General features: G+C 34.1%; 2 protein-coding genes across 4 annotated transcripts in view; one reads left to right on the forward strand and one right to left on the reverse strand.

The window, feature by feature from the left end:
* The window catches only part of htr2b (5-hydroxytryptamine (serotonin) receptor 2B, G protein-coupled), a 29,071-nt gene extending 29,016 nt beyond the window's left edge, over window positions 1–55 (reverse strand). The window contains exon 1 of the mRNA XM_051923652.1: window positions 1–55. This exon is cut by the window's left edge and continues 566 nt beyond it. The gene's annotated coding sequence lies outside the window, so the exon portion shown is untranslated.
* psmd1 (proteasome 26S subunit, non-ATPase 1) overlaps window positions 1–21,995 on the forward strand; it is a 238,805-nt gene that overhangs the window by 134,065 nt on the left and 82,745 nt on the right. For all 3 annotated transcript variants that reach the window (XM_051923647.1, XM_051923648.1, XM_051923646.1), the window contains 2 exons: window positions 10,457–10,571; window positions 19,761–19,877. In XM_051923647.1, coding sequence (XP_051779607.1) covers window positions 10,457–10,571; window positions 19,761–19,877 — 232 coding nt within the window. The remainder of the gene's footprint in view (window positions 1–10,456; window positions 10,572–19,760; window positions 19,878–21,995) is intronic.

Raw genomic sequence — 21,995 nt, forward strand, 5'->3', positions numbered from 1 at the left:
CATAGCTTTCTTTTTTAAATCCAGGATGCGATGTTTCTGAATACCAGTTTATGCCAGATGCCAGTTGTGTTTTCTGAAGGCAAAAATGAATAGGAGACATAATTAGAATACTAAACATTGAAAGTTATAACTGAACTTTAAATGTTTTTTTGGTTTGGTTTGGTTTTTTCTTTCTTCAATTTTAAGTTAGCCTTGTGTAAGTACACTTTCTTTGTAGTCAAATATAAATTCAGTGTATGGTTTCAGAACCTTAACCTTAACTTTTTTGTGCTGTAAATCTAAACATATTTTAAAGAATACAAGAAAGGGGTCAAGAATTTTATTTAAACTGAAAAATGAAGTAGTGTGTTCGGATTCAGCGGGTTGGAAAATGGATGGATGGATGGATGAAAAATGATCATTTGTAGGGCTGAGGGCTGGTAACTGTCAAAGATGGAGAATTCTCTATTACAACAGAAACTTTTGCAAAATGTTACGTTTACTCTTGGCTTCCTTATATCTCTATTTATTTTATTTATAGAATGTTTGACAATGTATATAAAGCAAAGTGACCATACTGAGACATATTTTAAAGCTACTGTGTAGTTATTGACAATCATGTTGTTTTGATCAAAAGCTACATCTAATTAATGAATGTATAAATGTTAGGATTGAACTTGTTCTTTTTACATTTGTGGCAGCAGTTTTTAACAAACTATCTTTTTATCACCATTTGTTGTGGCAAAACTGTTACAACAACAACATTTATTTATATAGCACATTTTCATACAAAAAATGTAGCTCAAAGTGCTTTACATAATGAGAAAAAAAAAATTAAAGACAAAGTAAGAAATTAAAATAAGACAACATTAATTAACGTAGAATAAGAGTAAGGTCCAATGGCCAGGGAGGACAGAAAAAAGCTGGATTGTCACAATTTGCTTCAAGTTTAGACCATAACCCATCTTCCTCCCAAAAAAAGTCTGTTTTCTATTAAATTACATTAAGATTAATATTATATATACTCGTTTAATATGCTTCTGTTAAAATAAGTAGAATTGTTTGCCCAAATTTTGATCTCTATTTTCTCATTTATAACTATATGTTGGTATAACAGTAGTACAAGCAGTTGTAATAATATTATCACATACACAGGGTATTGTTTCAGTGATCAGACCCCAGAAGGGGAAAAGATACTTTTCTCATTTGTTAGCTTTTTTTGTTTCCATTCTTTTTATATTCTAAGCATACTGTCAGAATCCATAATAAAGCTAATATTCTGAAAGATAATTTTTGTTTATTATAAATCTACACCCACAAAAATCCACCTGTGTTAAATTGAACTTCAACTTGCCTTTCATGAGTCTTTAACATTGATCCTCTATTTACTACATGCAATAGTTGAAAATGCTGTAAAATGAATTCTCTCCTTTTTAAAAAGAGGGCCCAAAGATGACACTGGCATTCCTGGGTTTTGGGTACATCGGTTGATTTTTCTGTTCTGTTCAAAGTGCAGTTGTTTCAGTTGCCTCATTTTCCCCTTTGTCAACATGAGCGTGCTCGTTTTCAGACATTTTAGGTATGTTTTTCCCCCATTTATTTTTCTCCAGCCGTTCCATCATCTGCATTTATTCCCATTTCATGAAAATGTGCTGTAAACTTGAGGCAGCATATCTGAGCTATCCCTGCAACCCTCTGTGTACACTTTTTTCCTCTCTCTCTCTCTCTTCCCCGCTCTTTCTCACCATTTCCCCAGCCCACGTCTGGTTCAGACGTCACAGAAGCAGACGAATGTCTTGCAGCTGGGTGGAAGCCTGCAGTTGTGGGAGGTAATGTGCTTTGGCATTACTTAGATGCTGTTTTAGTTTTAAGTGTGGCTATCTACAGAAAATGAGAAGCTATGTTTGAGCAGTTATTTGTACATAACTCAAATCAACATGACTAAGAGCTCTTCCAGATCTCTTCATAACATAATTTGCATGTTGAAATCAAAGAAAGAAATTTGCAAGCATAGTTGTTTGGGGCTCTGCTCATTTAGAGTGCCTGATGCATTAACAAATATATTTTATGTTGATTATATTTTGTTTTATTCCATTGCCAGATATGTTTATTGTGTGGTAAAAACAAGCAGAATTTATGTATTTCTTTTTGTGGTGCAGTGTTTAGCTCTATTACCTCACTGATCCAGTGTCTTGTTTTCAGATCCTTGTTGTTGTTGTGTAGTTTGCACATTCTTCCCATGTCTGTGTGGTTTTCCTCTAGCATCCCAAAAGAAGCTCAAGTTATGTTAATTGCCAATATTAATTGGACTTGTGAGCGTGTACTTGTGTTTATGTGTGGGCCATGCAGTACAATGATACTCTAAGCTGCTATCAGTGCTACTGCTACAGTGATTTTTTTATTATTATTCATTTATTTATAAATATATTTTTTTACTTTTTTCCAATAGCAACAATAAATTGCGATCACGTCTAATGGTAAATCTATTAATATTTTTAGGATTCAACTTTTTGACACAGTGCTTTGCACTGAACAGGTATCTCTTTGTTCTGGATTTCTTTCTTTGTAAGGATGTTTTAGACATTCTGCATTAATAGTACCAAATCTAACTAGTTGTATTAGATGAGGAAGAGAGGTAGAACAAGTGAGTGTAATTAAGGGTAAAAATCTTTATTTTTTCAGTAATAATAATGCTCTAAATTAATAAAGCAATGTCACATTAAGATCTGAATGTGTTTGATGATGCCCTCATAGTTCATTATGTGCAAAATTATATACATTGTAAACAGAAAATAGTATAAGGATTTATACTTCAGTATATACAGGCTTTCAGTGGAAATGGAGTAGGGCTTTGAAAAGGTGTAATGGATACCACCAGTAAATAAAAAGCAATTTGTTTTTCTCTTGTGTGTGCACTCAACAATAAGCAACCTAGCAGTCTTAAGAGTGTTTAATGTTCTGATGTTTTAATGTGAGAGCTTCCACAAACTTAATGGGATAAACATTTTAGAGGCTATTGTGGACAAAGAAATTAAAAAATTTTTTTTAAAAAGGCCACAGCTGCAGAAGGATTGTCTGTCAAATGTAAAGCCTTCAAAAAAAGATGTTCAACTGCTGGAGAAACCTAGGCTTAAGCTAAACCACAGTACAACACAAATACTCGTTTCCATGTTGTATTAATAATGGCATCATAAAGTCTGAATCTCTTGAGGATGACCGGCATAATTGACCATTTCATAGATTATTTTTGGGAATAAAGTGTAGCATTTGTAATATCCTTTAAGTTAATATATTTCAAGGTTGCTTTATTATTCATAAACAAATTACTTACAAATGATGAAAATGTTAAAAAATAAATAAATAAATAAATAAATGTTTTTAGTTCTTCTATATTACTAGAAACCATATGTTAGCAAAATTATTTAAAAAAAATAAAACTTTCTTAGTGGCCTTTAACATTTACAGAGGGTTTACAGTTAATTAGCTGTTTTTGGCCAGTAATCTGGCAGTGACACACTGTTTCATAAAAGGAGGCTCTCTGTTAGAGTTAACATTGGACTGAGTTCATTTCATTGCCATGTTAACTACACATTAGGTTTTTTTCCACCATCTGCAGAAGTGGTGTGGTCCAGTAGGAAGGCTCGTGCCAGATTTTTTTTTTCTTTTTCTCAACTCTGTTTCCTGAGAGAAGATCACTACCATTGTTTATGACTGTTCTGACTTTTTTTTTTCCCTTTGGGCCTTTTGCAAAAAATGTGTGTTTTCTAAAAATAGAAGTGTATTCCTATGTCCTGCACTGTTCTGCAGTTAGTGTATAGTGATTGAGTTTTTCTCCCTGAAATTGCATTTTAACAGCTGCTTTGACTGCATGTTGGTGTATAATAATGTATCATTATACATTTCAATATTCCCAAAGCGCATAATTCTATCACCTGAAGAGTTAAAGACAAGAAGAAAGTGATTGTTTCGCTTTTAAATGCACACTTTTTCCACATAATGTATCTTTACAGAATTGTTCATAAATTTGTATTTTGCATTTGCTGCAATATTATAAATCTAATGACTTAAGTGTCTCTGAATATAATTGGAAAGCTGTCATGAATGTATTTAAAGTATATCTCTAAACAGCATTCCCAATATGTAAGAGAGGGTATTTTGGTCAGTACTTGCTTTAATGTAAGGGTTGTTATAAAGTAGTGATACTCCATAGTTAAATTAAAAACTTAATTTAACATCTGTAACTGTTAATATCAATCGGTTATTCAGTAGTAGGCTTATGTAATGTATGCTGCACAACAAACACACTGTATTAGTACTTTTAAAGATTAGACTAAGGTATCATTTACATTTTATTACAATCTATCAGTTGCATGGAATTCGTTCTGTTCAGGTTTATATAATGTTAGTACTAATTTACAGCCTAAAACAGAGCAATCATCATACCTCAATAGCCCCTCAGACAAGAAAAGTAAAAAAAAAAAAAAAAAAATTTAAGCTTATTCACCAGTGAACTTTTAAGGTGCGGTTGTTTAGTACATGCATGAGTTATGTTTTGAAATCCAGCCATCCTAGTCTTGATTGACCTAACTTGTATACTAGACAATAGGAGTGTGGATATATTCTTAAGAGTGTTTACATTTTAGTTTGTAGAGTGAATCCACAGGCAAGAATAATGTCAGAGTCATGGAAACTAGTATTCCTTTAATAAATGGCTTGTTATGAATGTTGGCGGTAAAACACTTTGAAAAACATGCCATAACAATTACGATTTCATTTACAGTGAAAGGGGTGGCTAATATCTTTCATAATCCAATTTATAAAATGGACGCTGGCATTAATATCAGCATTCTTAGTTTTTGTGTATTATCCCCACCCCTAAAAATTTTTTTGGTGTGTGTTTGGGTTTGGAGGAGTTTCCTGCCTAAACCAAGGGGCCCTTAAGGTAAACAGAGGTATGAGGCAACAGCTTTATATTGAAATATATGCAGTGGTGCAGATGTTTGTGGTCCACAATCTGTAGGATTTTTTCTGTGATGCATTTTATTACTACTCCAACTTTAGCACTGCTGCAGAGACCCCAATTGAAAATGTTCAACCCACATTTAAACCTAGGGGTTGGATTCATTTTGTTTTTAATAGCATTACAGCAGAACGTAGTGCTTAATATTAATTGTGTAGTTTGAAAGCTTAAAAGTAAATGTTTCACCAACACCTGCTAATGATAGTGTGTAAGAGCTAATTTTTAGTGAATTTATAATGAAAATCTGATGTAATGAGAGAGAGCAGAAAAATCTCAGATGAATTTCTTGTCACATTTGTCTATAATAACAACTCTGTCTTCTTTGGATACTTTATTTGCTTCCATCCTAATAGACCAAAGTTCTTTCACTCTCCACCACCAAAAGAAAAGGAGGCTAACATACAAGGAAATCTGTAATATCACAGTTTTGTAGCCAAAAATCATTGGTTAATTTACCTTAATCTTTTACTAGTTCTTGAATACTCGGTATTGTTCAACACATTTCACCTTTGTATGGAAGATTAATATATTATTATGAAAATGGTACTTGATTGGTCTACGTGCATCTCATGGCAACATTCATTGACGTATAGCCAAGAATTTAAGAAAAATTTTTTTTTTAAAATATCATATTCTAATCTCAATTATTGGTTGACAACCCTTCTACAAATGCAAGAGTTCATTTCACAGGAACATAGCTAAAATTTAGACAAAGCACCCTAATTGAGCTTTGGCAAGACTGCAGAAATATTTAAAACACATGTCCAGAGTTGTATAGGAAGTAACTGCATATTTTCAAATGATAAGGTTTTTAATTACTGGATTAAATTAGGTTGGTTTTATAGCAGAATGTTCTGAAAGTTTATCCATCAGTCTAAGTGCTTTTCTATATATTTTAGTGGCATTTCCTGTGAAAAGTCCATCAATTATAAACATCTTAGGTGTGGGAAACATATACAATCAGTTGTTATCCTCACCTTAAGCAATGACACCCTTCCCTATTTATTTAGTCCTATGTGAAAGATCAGCCTTGAAATGAACTTTTTTTGTTGCCCTATATTACTCCTGCTTGTTTATTCCCAGTCTTTACACATAAGTTTTTTAGACTAGAATTTCCATAAAGTAAATCCTGCCTGAGCAAGAAAAAGCTTCTTCTTTATAGGATTTTTTTACTCTACTAGCAATGGCAATCTAAAGTTTCCCTGTATTTCATTTTCTGAAAACACACATTACAGATACAAGGTTTGGTTACTGAATCCATCCCTGATGTACAGTATGTTATCACTTGCCTCATTTGATATAATTGGGTGGGACGGCAGTGGCAGTTTTCAGAAAGTATCAGAAAAAAACGAGCAGCTTCAGGTGGGTGCTGGTTGCAAGCATTTAAAGGTTAATGAATTCTGCCCAAAAGATGATATGCTTCCCTTTAATCATCTTTCTGTTATTTATTATTGTTATGAGTGGGCATGACCAGCTGAATTGTTTCTCTTAAAACAATATTAAGAAGATAAACTGCTTCCTTTCAGTAATTCCTTGATAAAAGTCTTAACTACAACATTTACATCAGGAGGAAATAGATTTGCTTCCTCTAGTTTTTGTAGTTAAATTACTTTATAATGATTGCTTGTCATGCCTTGGCCTTTTTTAAGCATTTCTCAGATTAAACAAGTTCTGGAGTTTACACACACACACACACACACGCACACACACAAAGTATAACTTATTAAAAGAATTGGTGCACCAGTCATTTTATGTCCTTTTATCTTATATTTAGAATCATTGTCCTTCACACCTTTTTATAGCACCATCAAATGACACTGGTATAAGAACAAGCAGAAATGCAGTATAAACCATCAAAGTAAAGAATTAAAATAAAAAAAGTAAAGGGAAATTTTGAATTTGGGAGTGTCTGTAAATGGTTTAGTCTCAACTGTTTTAGAGGTTCCACTAATAACTTTCAAAAATAAATCTGGCGTTGACAAGGTGCCTGCATATTCTCTCAAAAGCATCTTATTGCATTCATTTTTCCAGTTTTTCTTAGAAACAGCTTACTTCGAAGCCACATATACAGATCAGCTTTCATTGAAATGTAAATCCACACTGAAATGGCCAGGTTACTCACTTTGTTTGGGTTTAAGGCTCTCGCTCTGTTTTTGTACTTCTCTGCTACAAATGTGAGGGAATGGGGGTAGGTGGAATAATGTAAATTGTTTAAAGTCAGTTCTTAGAATGTTAGCGCAACAGAATGAAATTGTTTGGAATTTGTGTTCCCACTCTTTTACTGCCTCAAAATCTTTTGAGGCTCAGAGTAGCGTATGCCGCTTTTCTAGCAGTGTATTTTCTTATTAAAGTGTGGACATCCCAGTTTAATGCCAAGAAAAGCCTAAGTGGGTGTATCATCCTTTTAAACAGTGATGAGAGGCAGAACTTAGAAGTTTACAATGTGTAGACATCCTGTCCTTGGTCTGACAAGTCAAAATATTTGAATCGAAGCTAAAAACTTTTTCAAGCGAGTGAAGCCTCATCTGAAATTCAAATGGTGTAAGAGCAAAGTGCTTTTGAAAGCTAGTTCTACTAGCAAAGAGTGTGCTGTGTGCCAAAGTTTTTTTTTTAGTTTTTACGCTCTATCCCAAGTTCTTTTCCCTTTGAAATTAAAAAAAAAAAAAAAAACCTTAAAGGATTTCTGCAACTGATTGGTCTGAAGTAGCCCCTGTTTGTACAGTAAAACTTTTTGTGGTGCTGGTACAGTAACCAAATTAGGTGGTATACCATTATTGCTAGAGTCACTGTCATTAAAACACACCTTTTTAGAGAGTGGTGAAGTTTGCACATCCATTCAGACATTATTTCTTGGCTGCAATTATACAAGATGAGAGGAGAAGCATCATCAACATGTCAGGAAAGACAAAAACAAAAAAATCACATTTTTCATTTGCAGTGGCATGAATAGTTCTGAGCAAAGGCATCTTCATTACTGTCTTGCTAAGAAAACAACATAAAGATACTTCCCTTATGTGACTGGAATTTGTGTGGTCAGCCAATGCATGGTGGACTAAGAAGCATTCAAAAGTGAATGACTAGTAAGTTATTAGCTAAATGCAGCAGACCTCTGAGTTATCTGAACCTTCTATGTCCTCTTTTGACATTTTGTTATATTTTGAAATTATTTTGAAAATGGTTTGAGAAAACACAATTAGAACTTCCAAACACACAATATTTGTGCAAAAAGTCCTTCAGCTTGAGGATGAGCATTGGAGATGTCAGAAATGGGTATCCACTAGAGCTCAACACTAATTTTTAAAAATCATCGCTTGGTTGCCAAAAATGAAACTATGGTTGTAAGTTTTAACAACCTATATTTGGAGTAATTAAGATGTGATGCATTTATATTGTCAGCTTGCTGCTGCAATACAGCATTTCTGTCTGAGATGGTATCACTTAAACCATGTCAGAATTTCGGCTCTCTATACACCCATTCGTTGTGTCATATGGTTTGTTTAAATCTAGCCTATGAGTATTGTGGTTGTATAATTAAATTAATTGTTTGTTCAATAATGTGTTCACAAATAAAACACTTCTTAATTAGCAGTTAAAGTGCAAGATGATTATTTTTAAAACACAGCTACAGGATATGTCCTTTATTTACCAAAGTGCACTGAACATGCTTAAATCCAGCAATCCATTTTATAATCTTGCTTTCATGTAATATTGTGTACCAGTGAATGTAAATGGACCACTTAAACAAACTTAAAATACCAGAGTTGGCTTCAGGAAGCCTTCCCCAAATCTAGCAAAGTAAAGTTTTCCTAGTTTTGGCATAAATCTCAAATCACTACCCTATAAATATCAGCACAGGAATTCCTCACAGGTTGCAATTATTAAGAAATATAAACTTTTTTTTTTTTTTAACAAAGGAGAGTATATGTTTTAATAGATTAATTATACATATATACACATTTTGTATAGCAAACATCATATGAAGCAACCCTTCACATATTTTAATGTAAAAAGTAAATCTAACAGCAGACACTTTTGCATGTCAACTCTGCCAGCTTGCCTTCTGTTTTACTTCTTATTTTTCTAATATATTTGGCAACATTTATCTTACTTGTTCCTTTATTGGGTTTGTAAAATATTAATCTTTGTCTTGTCAAATAAAAAGAAATCATTATTACTACTAAAATGTATTATTGTTAATTAATGCTATTAACAGTGTAGTGCTTTGAAGAAATAAAAAGAAGCAAATTAGAACAACAGAAGTTTTTACTTATGTAGTAAAAGCTCTTGAGTGCCAGCGTATTCTGCTGTTTGCTGTAATCTTAAATGTTTAATCAAATTTCTAGCACCAGACATCTTCACTTTAGTTTGGCTGACTTTTTCTTGGTGCAAAATGTAATAAGTATATCCTTCATCTTCAAATTGCAAATTGCCTAAAAATGGTGGTCAGTGGCAACCTGGCAACTGTTAATGTCGAGCCCTATCCTCCTAAAGTGTCATTTTTTGGGAATATCTGATATTTTTGTTACCTTTTTAGTCCTATACAGTACAAAGAAAGTTTAACATATTAGAATAATTATAATAATACATCTTATTTAAAAGCTCCTTTCACGATACCCATGAACACTGTACATCGATACAAAATATTAAAATGTATCATTTAAATTTTTTTTTAAACCCTAATAAAAAATAGGTTTAAAAAAGAGATGGATAGATTTAATGACTCACAAGCATCCATTAGTATTAAGGATCTGACTTGATGCTTTCACTTTTTAAAGTAGCATAAAGAATAGGAAAAAAAAAAATTTGAAAAGTTGTAAATTCTTAAAATTTTGCCTTAGTATTTACTGTATATTACAGAAACCTAATTTTTTCCATAAATCATATTATCATAACACTGTTGGATCCACTGGTGTCAATACTGAAAACGCCTTTCTATCCTCTGTCAGTTGTCTTAGATAAGAGTACCTCCTTACTTTTACTGTATTATAGGAAGAGAAAAAAGTGTTCATTTTGAGACATGAAGGCTAAGAAATGCAGTATTTTTATTTATTTATTTTGCAAACAAATTATGCTAAATAAAAAAAATTATTTAGAATTCAAGTATAATAAAACAAATAGTAATTGGCTGTTAACTCTTTTTATTAAGCACCATGAGCAAATTTCATGTCTTGACATGTGTATAGAAATGTTCATTTTGTTTTATATACAAATACAGTAGAATAGTGTTTAACTCTCACTTAGATGACTTGTTAACTTTTGCCAGTAAGGTTAGAAGATTTAATATAATTGCATGCTTAGAGTATCCCTATTGGCATCATGTGTAAATATGAGTAAGTTGTGGCTATAATGTTCTTTCTAGCAACTGAAGGAATGTAAGTGTTGTCTTATTTATTATTTGGTTTTATAATGCAATTACCATGGCACTGTCTGAATTTTTTTTTGCCTTTTTTTCTGCAGGACTCCAGAACAGTGTCCAAGCGTTGTTTCCTTGCTTTCTGAAAGTTATAACCCACATGTACGCTGTGGAGCAGCCATGGCCCTTGGCATATGTTGTGCTGGGACAGGCAACAAGGTAATTGATCAAATGTAAGATTTGAAAATTCCAGATTCCTTGTTATTATGTTAGTACCGCTTCGTTCGCCAACCCCCATGCCTGCGCTAAGGGCTAGCCTCTTTTCCAGTTCTGTTGCTCGTGTGCGGGGATGTGGATGTACAGTTTACTAACTGTTTTACATTACAGTGAGTAATTAACATTATAATTTAAAAGTAAATTATGTTTCATATTGCGTTAGTTATTTGTTGTGTAATACAATTTAGTTCTCTTTGGCTTTGAAATTAACACGCAAAAACTTTTTAAACTTACACTTTTACTGTAAAACTTCAGTAGAAACAATTATTTGAATTAAATTTTTGTCAATATCGCATTGAATTTTTATTCTGTGCTTGGATTTTCATCGTGACAATGCAACGTAGAAACTGTCCGTGATTGAATATCATTTCTTTCTCTGTTAAATAAAACGACTTTTTTGAATGTTTGTTTGGCTCAGAGATTTGTATATTGTCTTTGCAAAAGCTATTCTAACGGGAAACTGTTAACGTTTTGATACGGATGGCATATCAAGATCTCCTTTGTTGTGTAATGTTATACCCTGAAGATGTACTGCATTACCTTTCTTGGATACATCCTTCTTTCTACAGTAATTCGTTTGAAGGAAGACCAGACAGTGTTAACGGTTGTAGATATTCTTCAGGATATTGAAAGTTGATGTTTTCATGTTCCGCACGATCACCACCAACTGTTTCAGCATAGTCTATTGATATGCATTTAACCAATTTACTGTGTAACCGATCGACATTTTTGGCATTAATTTGTTTGACATCATCGTTTCTCGGTGCTAGGATTGCCTGTGTACTCATTTTTACTGTTGATAACCCTTCATGATGAAATTCTTCAATAATATTTGGCCAAATTTCCATGCCACCAGACCTAACAGCACTAGCAGAATTTCAAAAGATACCTGGAGTCAAAATTAATATGAAAAAAAGTATTTTTTTCCGTTGAACACTGTAGCACTAAATTATAGATTGGACATCTTCCCATTTATCATCGCAGATCAGTTTAAATACCTAAGGATAAGCATCACAAGTAAATATGAAGCTTTTTCAACAAAATTTTGTTGTCTTCATTGAAAAACTTAAACAAGACATGCATGGATGGTCTAACCTTTATCTTACTTTATCAGGGAGAATCAACACTGTCAAGATGCATATCCTTCCCAGCTTCTTTTTCTATTTCAAATCATCCCCATATACATTAACAAATATTTTTTTAAGAAATTAGATTCAATTATAACCTCATTTATTTGAAATTCGAAAAATCCTACAACCTAAAGCAGAAGGCGGCATGGCACTACCTAACTTTTCGATTTTGTTACTGGGTGAAAATATACCGTAACAACTATAAAAACCTGGATATTGACACAAATTTCTAAACATACACAAGCTTGGTTCACAATAGAAATAAAATCCTGCAGTACCTCTTTATATTCCTTGCTTTGTACCCCAGTAAGTACAAGTTTTTGTCAATATACTAACAACCCAATTGTCCTTCATTCACTCAAAAAATGGAACCAATGTAAGAAGCACTTCAAGACAGAGAAGTTTTTATCTGTTGCACCTGTACACGAAAACCACCTTTTTTCCACCTTCCCAAACTTCAACAATTTTTAATGTTTGGAAAATGTACAGGATTAAATCATTTAGAGGATTGTATATAGATAATGTCTTTGCATCCTATGAACGATTTCACTTCAAATTTGACTTTTTATCAACATTTCCACTACTTTCAAATTAGAAACTTTGCTAAATTGAATCTGCCCAATTTTTTTCACCTACCACCTATTTCTATTCCAGAAGAAATACTGATCAGTTTTGAAGACTCAAGACAGTATTTCTATAATATATAAAACATTTTAAAGTCCCTTCCTTTCAAAGGTTCCAGAGCACAGTGGGGAAAAAGATCTCTTACTTAACATTTTAGAAAAGGAGTAGAAAGCAGCCACACACCGAATTCACTCTACCTCCATATGCGCAAAGCATGCAATTATTCAACTTAAAATCTTTTATCCTTCTATCTTGTTTAAAATTGTCCAAAATGTTTCCAGTGCAAGATCCAACCTGCAAGTGTTACAGTCGCACTCCAGCCTCACTGGGCCACATGTTTTGGGCATGCATCAAATCAACATAATTCTGAATAAAAATCTTTGAACATCTATCAGATAGTCTTGGTGTCACAACCTAAGCCTTTAACAGCTGCGTTTGGCAATTGTCTTTACCATCCTACTAGCACATAGACTTATCTTGCTCAACTGAAGGAATCCTAGCCCAGCTCTTTTAAGTCAGTGGGTAATTGATGTTTTATTTGAAATCAGAAAAAATCAAATTCTCACTTAGAGGATCTGTTCATAACTTTTTTCAAACCTGGCAGGATCTAATCAGTAAAATTTTAAAAAAGCATTTATATTGGGGAAAAGAATTCTCTTCCTTCTTTTCTGCTTTTTAAGGTTTTACTCTGGCTGTTGGCCTTCCTCTCTTTCTCTTGGGTTGGGGTTCAATTTAGTTTTGTTAAGTTTGACTTGATTGTATGAAATATTACTTGCTTTTTCCATTGATCCATCCATTGATGACATTGACTAAACTGATTCTAGTAACTCTGACTGGCCTGATTTATACTACACACAAGCATTTCATGATGTATAACATGTTAGAATGTAGGATTTGTGTGAAGGACACGGGGTATACCTGATAAACTGTCAACTTAGAGTATTAGCAAAGTTATTAATAATATCTTTTTCAGTTTTTGAAAAGGGTATATTTAATTTTGGGCACAAACATAAAATCTTCAAAGGTGTTTTGTCAATTTTTGTAAAGTTAAATGACAGCACCCAAACAAAAACAAATTTCAGACAATCTCTAAATTAAAAAAATTCATTTTACCACTGATCATTGTTGACAGTGTTTATCTGTACTGCTTCTTGCAAGGCGGGAAATTCAAAATGCATTTGGTGTTCTCAAGATACATTGTCTGCATTGGCTTCTTGTCAGTTTCAAAATTATCCGTAAAACCCTGCTGTTAACTTACAAAGCTCAAAACAGCAACAGTCTGGTATATTCAGATATACGTTTTAACCAGTTTATACTACAAGGGACCCAACATATTCATATTTTAAGTCTTTCTGTTAGGTGTGCCATTACACAAGCCTTGCTAGATAGTCATTTATGATTTTTATTCTCTAATACAATTTTGTACCCAGGTCTGTTTGTCAGAGTCCAACAATTTAAAACAAGGCTCTGAACCAACCTTTTCTAGAATTCTTCATGCATCATGAACTCCAAGAAAATGCTGTGTGCTTATTATGCTTCAAGTAGTAGTGATCAGGAACCTTTTGTTTTAAGAATTTATGTTTAAGAAATGTATATAGAAGTGGATTAATGCAATTCCTTTTGTTATTCGTTTTATATCCTTTTTCTTCAGTTTTTTTTTTTTTTAACGTTCATTTGAGTACAGCAGTTGTAACTATTACATTTCAATTCACAAATTGAAGTCATTGACAGCACCATAAAATAACTTTTTTTTTTTTTTTTATCCTTGTCATTAGTCTAGTATTATATGCTATGTTGTTTACTTTATCATACTCCTCCTCTAGTGTATATCTTTTATAGGTTTTTGTTTTGGGAGAAGTCAAATGCAGGGTTCTGCCAACACATGTGCAAACCAACAGCCACATTGGTGCCAATATCTGTCTGTCTCACACACACGCACAGAGTCGAGTTTTAGGTCCAGAATTACACAAATAAACAGTTCTTTCAAAACATTCTTTATTCTTGAACTTGGAGTCCTTCAAGACAAAACATTTAAGCTTAATTAATTTTCAAAGGAATTCAGGTCCTGAAATGGAAATAATCCAAAGGCATCCTGTAAACAGTTGTCCTGTTTTCTTGGCCCATGTCAAAAATCTCTGAAACATCTCATGAATAACAAATACATAGAAGGCTGTGATATTTTGAATGCAAAGAGAACTTCTTGTTATTAATAAGACTTGTAAAATTATATTGATTGGGAAAACTGTGTAGCAGAGGAGACAAACTGCAAAAATTTCACCATTATAAATACTGAAGTTATAAAATCTCAGTGGCAACCAGGGCCTTTGGAGAAATTTACAATGGCAGAGTTCAGCATTCAGTAATATAAATACATGACAATTTTAAACCTGCGTAATACATTTGGGATTCACAGGAGACCATACCCTATTGTCATACACTAGTTTGCAAGGTGGGGAACAGCCCTGTAATAGGTCACCTGCCCTTTGCAGGGGCCACACTCTCACTGTTAGATTAATATGGAAACTTCAGTTATCCTAACCTGCATGTCTTTGGGAATGTAGAAAGGAAAACCTGAATATTTGGTGGAGAATCCACCCAGAAACGAGGAGAACATGCAAAGTAGGCAGAGGATTTGAACCCAGGATGCTGGACGAGGCGGCAGCGATTTTAACTCGGCTACTAACTGTGGCACTTATCGACTAACATAAACCTTGCAAAAGTAAATTTGTGGTGTTCCTAGATTACAATAAAACATTTTTCTCAATCTTTTTTTATGGCCAAGTCATATGTGCAAGAAGATTAAAAAATGTGGTGTTTGTTAACAGTCATCTTAACGTCAAAAACTAAAATGTGGTGCTGTAGCTCAAAGTTATCACATATGAAGAAAGTTGCCCTATGCAGGAATATGTCAATCAATCCTATTATTCTAAGTGCTTATTCACATATACAGTGGCAGAAAGAGGAAATCTTAAAAACATGTTTCGTTAATATAATGCAATTCAGTTTTACAGGAGCTTAGCTAGGACTGTTCAAAGACTCATAGCAGTAGATAATATGATGAAGGTCAGACAGCTGCTGTGTTATTTATGAATAGATTGCCAAGTCAAAAATTACAAAGCAAGCTTTTGAAAAGATACAGCAGTACATATTCACATTTTATGTGAGGTTTACTGGAGATTTATTTGCCAAGAGTCATTGCCTTTATCAAAATTTATTTTTTTTATGCTTTGAATATTGATTTACACATTTATTATGTTAGCATCCTTTACAATTAAAATGTAAAAGGAAATATTAAAAACAAAGTACTCCAATTTTATTTTTTCTGCTGAGACAGGTAGAAATGTTTTTAAAAAGATAAAAACACAGTGTTGAAGAGTAACTTTACTGAAATTTGTCTCATGCTGGCTATATATATGGCTTGTTTATATGTGAACTACTTGACAAAGAGCAGTGGTAACTTGCAATGTGAGGGCAGATATGCACGGCTCACTCTGAAAGGCAGTGTTTGCTTTTTGTCAGCATTATGTTGAGCAAACTTGAAATTGTTTAATTTGCAAAAGGAAAAGGTCTGCTAAGCTTGGTTCCATTAAGACTGCAGAACATGTTTTTTATTCAAGTTGTCTTTTCTGTCTCCTCTCACAAAGGGGTAAATGTAAGAATGGGTTTATATATGCAGCATGCTACACATCATGTCGGGGAACTTTACATTAAGGTCTCAAAGAATTATTTGACAGTTTTTTGCAGCATTTGTATCGGCACAGGACACTTTACAGTAAACTTGCCATTCATAAAACACCAAACTTGTTCTCCAGAAATAGATGTTTTAAACTTAGTATGCTTTTCTTTGGGGTACAGTTAAAGAGGGGATAATACATTTCAGATATCATGAACTTTGGAAAGACTCACTGAATTTAATGGCAAACCTGTCATCTGCCATTGCTTAAGTAAAATGCATAAACAGAACCTAAGGTGGTGTAATGGTGAATGCAGATGTCAATTAACATAGGTTCTCTTTGTAACTGATAATGTGAAGAACATAAAGCTTGCATAATTGTGAAGTACAGTAATCCCTCCTCCATTGCGGGGGTTGCGTTCCAGAGCCACCCGCGAAATAAGAAAATCCGTGAAGTAGAAACCATATGTTTATATGGTTATTTTTATATTGTCATGCTTGGGTCACAGATTTGCGCAGAAACACAGGAGGTTGTAGAGAGACATGAACTTTATTCAAACACTGCAAACAAACATTTGTCTGTTTTTCAAAAGTTTAAACTGTGCTCCATGACAAGACAGAGATGACAGTTCTGTCTCACAATTAAAAGAATGCAAACATATCTTCCTCTTCAAAGGAGTGCTTGTCAGGAGCACTGACTGTCACAGAGATAGAGTTAAAAGCAAACAGATCAATAGGGCTGTTTTTCTTTTAAGTATGTGAAGCACCGCGGCACAAAGCTGTTGAAGGTGGCAGCTCACACCCCCTCCATCAGGAGCAGACAAAGTGAGACAGAGTTTGTTTTTCAATCAAAAATCAATACGTGCCCTTCGAGCTTTTAAGTATGCGAAGCTCCGTGCAGCATGTCGTTTCAGGAAGCAGCTGCACAAAAGATCACAACGTGAAGATAATCTGTAAGCATTTTTAGACAAGCGTCCGTATCGTCTAGGTGTGCGAACAGCCCCCCTGCTCACACCCCCCTACGTCAGCGCGCACGCGCGCGAGAGAGAGAGAGAGAGAGAAAGTAAGTTGGGTAGCTTCTCAGCCATCTGCCAATAGCGTCCCTTGTATGAAATCAACTGGGCAAACCAACTGAGGAAGCATGTACCAGAAATTAAAAGATCCATTGTCCGCAGAAACCCGCGAAGCAGCGAAAAATCCGCGATATATATTTAAATATGCTTACATATAAAATCCGCGATGGAGTGAAGCCGCGAAAGGCGAAGCGCGATATAGCGAGGGATTACTGTACACATTTCTGCTTTGTTTAACAATGTTGTCTAAGTACAGATGTCATAAACATTTGTTCTTATAAATAAACCTTGAACCTTCCAAAACAAAGAAGACCATACCTGTAAATTTAATACTTCTGCTCATAAGCAACAGAACCTTAAGACAGCCTTTCCTGTTCTTAGCAGTGTTGCACAAAAGTGTCAACAGTTTTTATATAGCTGTAGATTCTAGATTGTAAAAAGTGATGGAGGTGTTGGTTAATCTGAAACTACGCATACTTATAACAGTGTTGTGATGTGCGTTGCGACAGAGGAGACACACACATGCCGGTCACTGCAGCTACTTGGCTGCATGTTTGAGAAGTAACTTCTGTCTTCTATGTTATCTTCTGTCATTTTGACTATTGCATCACTTTTTGCCATAGCACCATCAAGTAAATTTTAGATAAGCATTGTGGTCTGTGGGTATATTGCATTTCCAATTAGAGAGTACACTGTAATATTAATTTACTTTGGTTAATCATTTAGATGTGCAGTTAGTAGATGGATGCTGTGCAGCCTTGTCTGTGCTTTACTAGTGTCGTTAGACAGATTTGTTGATTCAAGTGTTTTGAGTACGAAAATATGAATTTGCTGTGGCTCCTCATTATCAGCTTTCTTACCAGTCTTTTTGACAGGGTATGACACTCGGTTTACTTCAGATGCATATTTGGCAGTTCATATTTTAATAAATATATCTGCTGATTCTGTCAAGCTTACATTGACTCCTACACTATTGTTGTAATGCTGACCAGCAGAGAGCACACACAGCATCTGTGACAATGTATTGTTCACATTTACCACTCGTATTTATGTTTTCCATATATGTTTTCTTCGAATGCCTATGTATAAGCGAATGTTAGAGGTTTTTCCCATGCAACGCGTTAATTTTATTTGTAAAACGTGCATTGTGCTCTCTGCACATGTGACACTTTTTTTTTTGTAGGAGACTTTACAACTGTAGACAATTCGTCCAATTGGAAGCTTGTACTCTATTGGATCAGGTTAGCGAGAACACTACTGCTCTTTGAAGTCAAAATTACCACCCCTACTTTGAACACTGCCTTCATGAGGCATTGGATAGGTTTAAAAATGTGACATTTGCTGAGCTATGTAATTATTCCCACCAAGTTTTATGCAAAATTCACTCATGGTTGTCTCCGTGTGTGTGTGTGTGTGTGTGTGTGTATATATATATATATATATTTTATACGTCTAGCTCAGCAAGACTAGTCTTACACATAAAATAACTAAAGACCAAATTTGTTTCTAATTGCCTTCTCACCTGAAAAGTAAAACAAAATTGCTTACTATGTTTCCTGAGTAAAAACTTTCTATTTTAGTTTTGCAGCTGCCTACCCAAGCTTTATCCATCTGAAAGACATGCAGACAAATCACTTAACAGGTTTTACAACTTTGGCACTAGGCCAGGAGTGGTTCAGGAATTAACACATAATATGAAAAGGGTATGACCTTCCTTTTTACTTCCCAATTCTGCCACATGTAAAAGTATTAGGTTGTTGTTGATGTATGCTAAGAAACTCCCTATTGTTTGTCAAGTACAAATAAATTCACAGCCAGCAAAACAGCTTTGGAAAGCTTATGTTTTTACATAAAAAGTCATTGATTTACTCCACAGTAACAAGTGAGGGCACTTTTGAAAGCTAATAGGCTGGGGATTTTGGTTATTTAATTGGAAAAAAAATACTTTGATATTAAAATACCTTTATTGACAAAGAACTTGTTCTGTTGAGCAATTGTTGTGACTTAGAGATAAATATTCAACCATTCTAAAGCTGAACTTTTTAAATTTTCTTTCTTTCCTTTTATTTTGGTTGTCGAGTGAAAACCTCTTGCTTGTTCAAAGTAGGCTGTGCAGCAACCACTTTAACAGGCTGTGAACGATATCGCATTTTAACAGGAAAATTTTGAAATAAAAGCATAGAAGTCATTAAACAAATGATTTATGAATCTTCTTAAAAATAAGCCCTACTGTTATTCCCAGAGACAATGAATACAGGTTGAGTTGAGTAATTTTCAAGACCATGTATTTATTTTGCATATATATTGTTGACACACAGTTTATCATCATCATTTGGCATCTTTTTTTTTAAAATATATGTAGAATTTCATTGTTATATTATCGGTGGATGGTCTACATTGATAGGGACTCAGTATTTGCTCAATATCAGTATGTGATATTATTGATTGGGGTCTAATTTAGATTGATGCATTGGCACTTTATGGTGTGAACGTTGCCCAGATAACCTAACATTTTTCTTGTTACGACATTCACAGTTACATATACACAAAGAAAACTGGTGACATCCTTCCTCAACTGAATATCTGGCTACAAAACATTGTGGCATTTTATTTTCTTACTTTTCTGTTTCAGGAAGCAATCAATCTCCTAGAACCTATGACAAATGACCCAGTGAACTATGTACGACAGGGAGCTTTAATAGCATCTGCCCTCATCATGATCCAACAAACAGAAGTTACCTGCCCGAAGGTGAGAGCAACAATATAAAGTGCTAGCTTGGTTCTTTTACACCAGACAAATTCTGTGAAAGGGTACATCTGTGCATCAATCATGCTTACTGTTACAATAATCACAGCCTCATAAAATCAGTCAAACCATTTCTTGATCCCAGTAAGATGCACTCACTTTTGTCTTTGATCCAATTCAAAAATATTGTGGCAAGCATAATACAGGTTTGAGAAATGAATGGCATGGAATTTGCTGGACTACTGAATAAATAGTCTTAAAATTTGATCAGATCATTGTGATAAGCCCTGATAGTGATATATTCTAATTAAACAAATAGTTATACACAGAAATTAACTTTGATATATTTTTTATTCAAGTTCAGCCAAACTTTTTGTAAATATTTTAAGTCAAAGCAACTTATTGACTACCCATGAATTTCTGGGTCAGTAACATCATGCAAAACTTCACAACTTCTATTCCACAGTGACCTCTAGTGACCTCTGGGAAAATTACACAACTAAGGGTGGTTTTAATTAAATAGTAACATGGCTCCTAAAACAAATGCTAGAACCTGTTTTTTTTTTCCTAAATATGCCCACGTACATTATACATATTTATAAGCTTTGTTAAGGCATGTGAAGGCATTTTTTTATAATTACATTGTATTTGTCTGTTATGTAAGCCATTAATTGCTATTTGTATGTTTCATATTAAATCATCTGTCTGAATAAATTCAAATGTGATTTATAAATTTGGTGTTGTTTAACCAGTGTTTCTACATGAGGCATGCACACTTTGCAAGGAGACTTTTAAAATGCTTACACCATCAAAGTTTAATAAACACACTTGCTCTGTGAAAAATTAGGTTCTTTCATCTTACAGACTTCACTGAGTGCCTTATCTTTTCATGGAACATATAACCAACCAACAGTAGGTGCTATAGCACACAACACTCAAACTTTAATGAAAAATTATACTTAGCTTAACTTGTAATGCTCATTTAACCACTTATTATTATGCATGAGGTGTCCCACCAGCAGGACACATACATATTTCAGAGTTGTTTGTGTATGTTACAGTAAACCTAAAAGTAAATCAAAAGCAGTAATGGTATTTTTACATATCCAAGGGTGTTTTCTTTCAAATAAATCAAGTTTCCACGTTGTCTGCTCTGTTTTATTATTAAAATATGTAATTTGTACATGTATACCCTGAGGTAAGCAGCACATCACAAATGATGAGTTAATCTGCTTTTATCAAAGATCTCACCCACTTTAAGCCACATACCATGGAAAGTTTATTACAATCGAATAGCTGACTTTCAGCCCATTCCAATGAGGTATAATTGTCTATGATTGGTCATTCATATTATATGTTAAATGGCTTCTGCGAAAGCTGATCTTTATGCATTGTTATGCACAAAGCTTGAGTCAGATTCTGATCCCAGTTTTGACTCTGTTAAAGAGTCACACATTTCATGAAGAATGATGCTGCACTTGATTTGTAAGTGCTGCTTTTAGTATAACTTTAAAGCATTGCAGTTTGCAGTTTTACAGTTCAAATGTCAGGGGTTCAGCTACCATACCCGGATGCTGTCTCTAGCCCATTCTCCCTATGTTAGTTTACTGAGCAGTGCCTGTTCAATTCAACTTAGAGTACAGCCTCAAATCCGAAATGAGTGTGATTACAAACAGGAAATAAATTCAAAGTGTGGCATTTTTTGTTGGGGATTAGTTGGGATTATGAAGTGAGCTTAATTAGAAATGGAATTAAAAAAAATATTGCACAGCTCTTTTGATCTTTTCAGGGTGGGGTGAATTATGCTTTGGACAAATCTAATGTACTTGCAACCCAGCAACTGCATACCTGTGACTCAAAAGTGGCTGAGAAACACTGGTTTAGGTGAATATGTCTGTATGACTAGCTCTGCACTCAGGGCTGCCTATTTCATGCCCTAGCCCAAGAGCTGCAAGGAAAGGCATTGTCCTTACCCCTGTAACCCAGCACTAGAAGAAGCTAATATGAAAATGTATATATGTGCTTAGTTTATTCAGGACATGAAATGCCATGCTATCTAAACTTGATACAATGATAGCTGAGCGCTTGGGGCACAAAAGGAAATTGATTCCTGGGTTGTGC

The sequence above is a fragment of the Erpetoichthys calabaricus genome, chromosome 2 (genome assembly GCF_900747795.2).
Source record: "Erpetoichthys calabaricus chromosome 2, fErpCal1.3, whole genome shotgun sequence".
Classification (NCBI taxonomy): domain Eukaryota; kingdom Metazoa; phylum Chordata; class Cladistia; order Polypteriformes; family Polypteridae; genus Erpetoichthys; species Erpetoichthys calabaricus.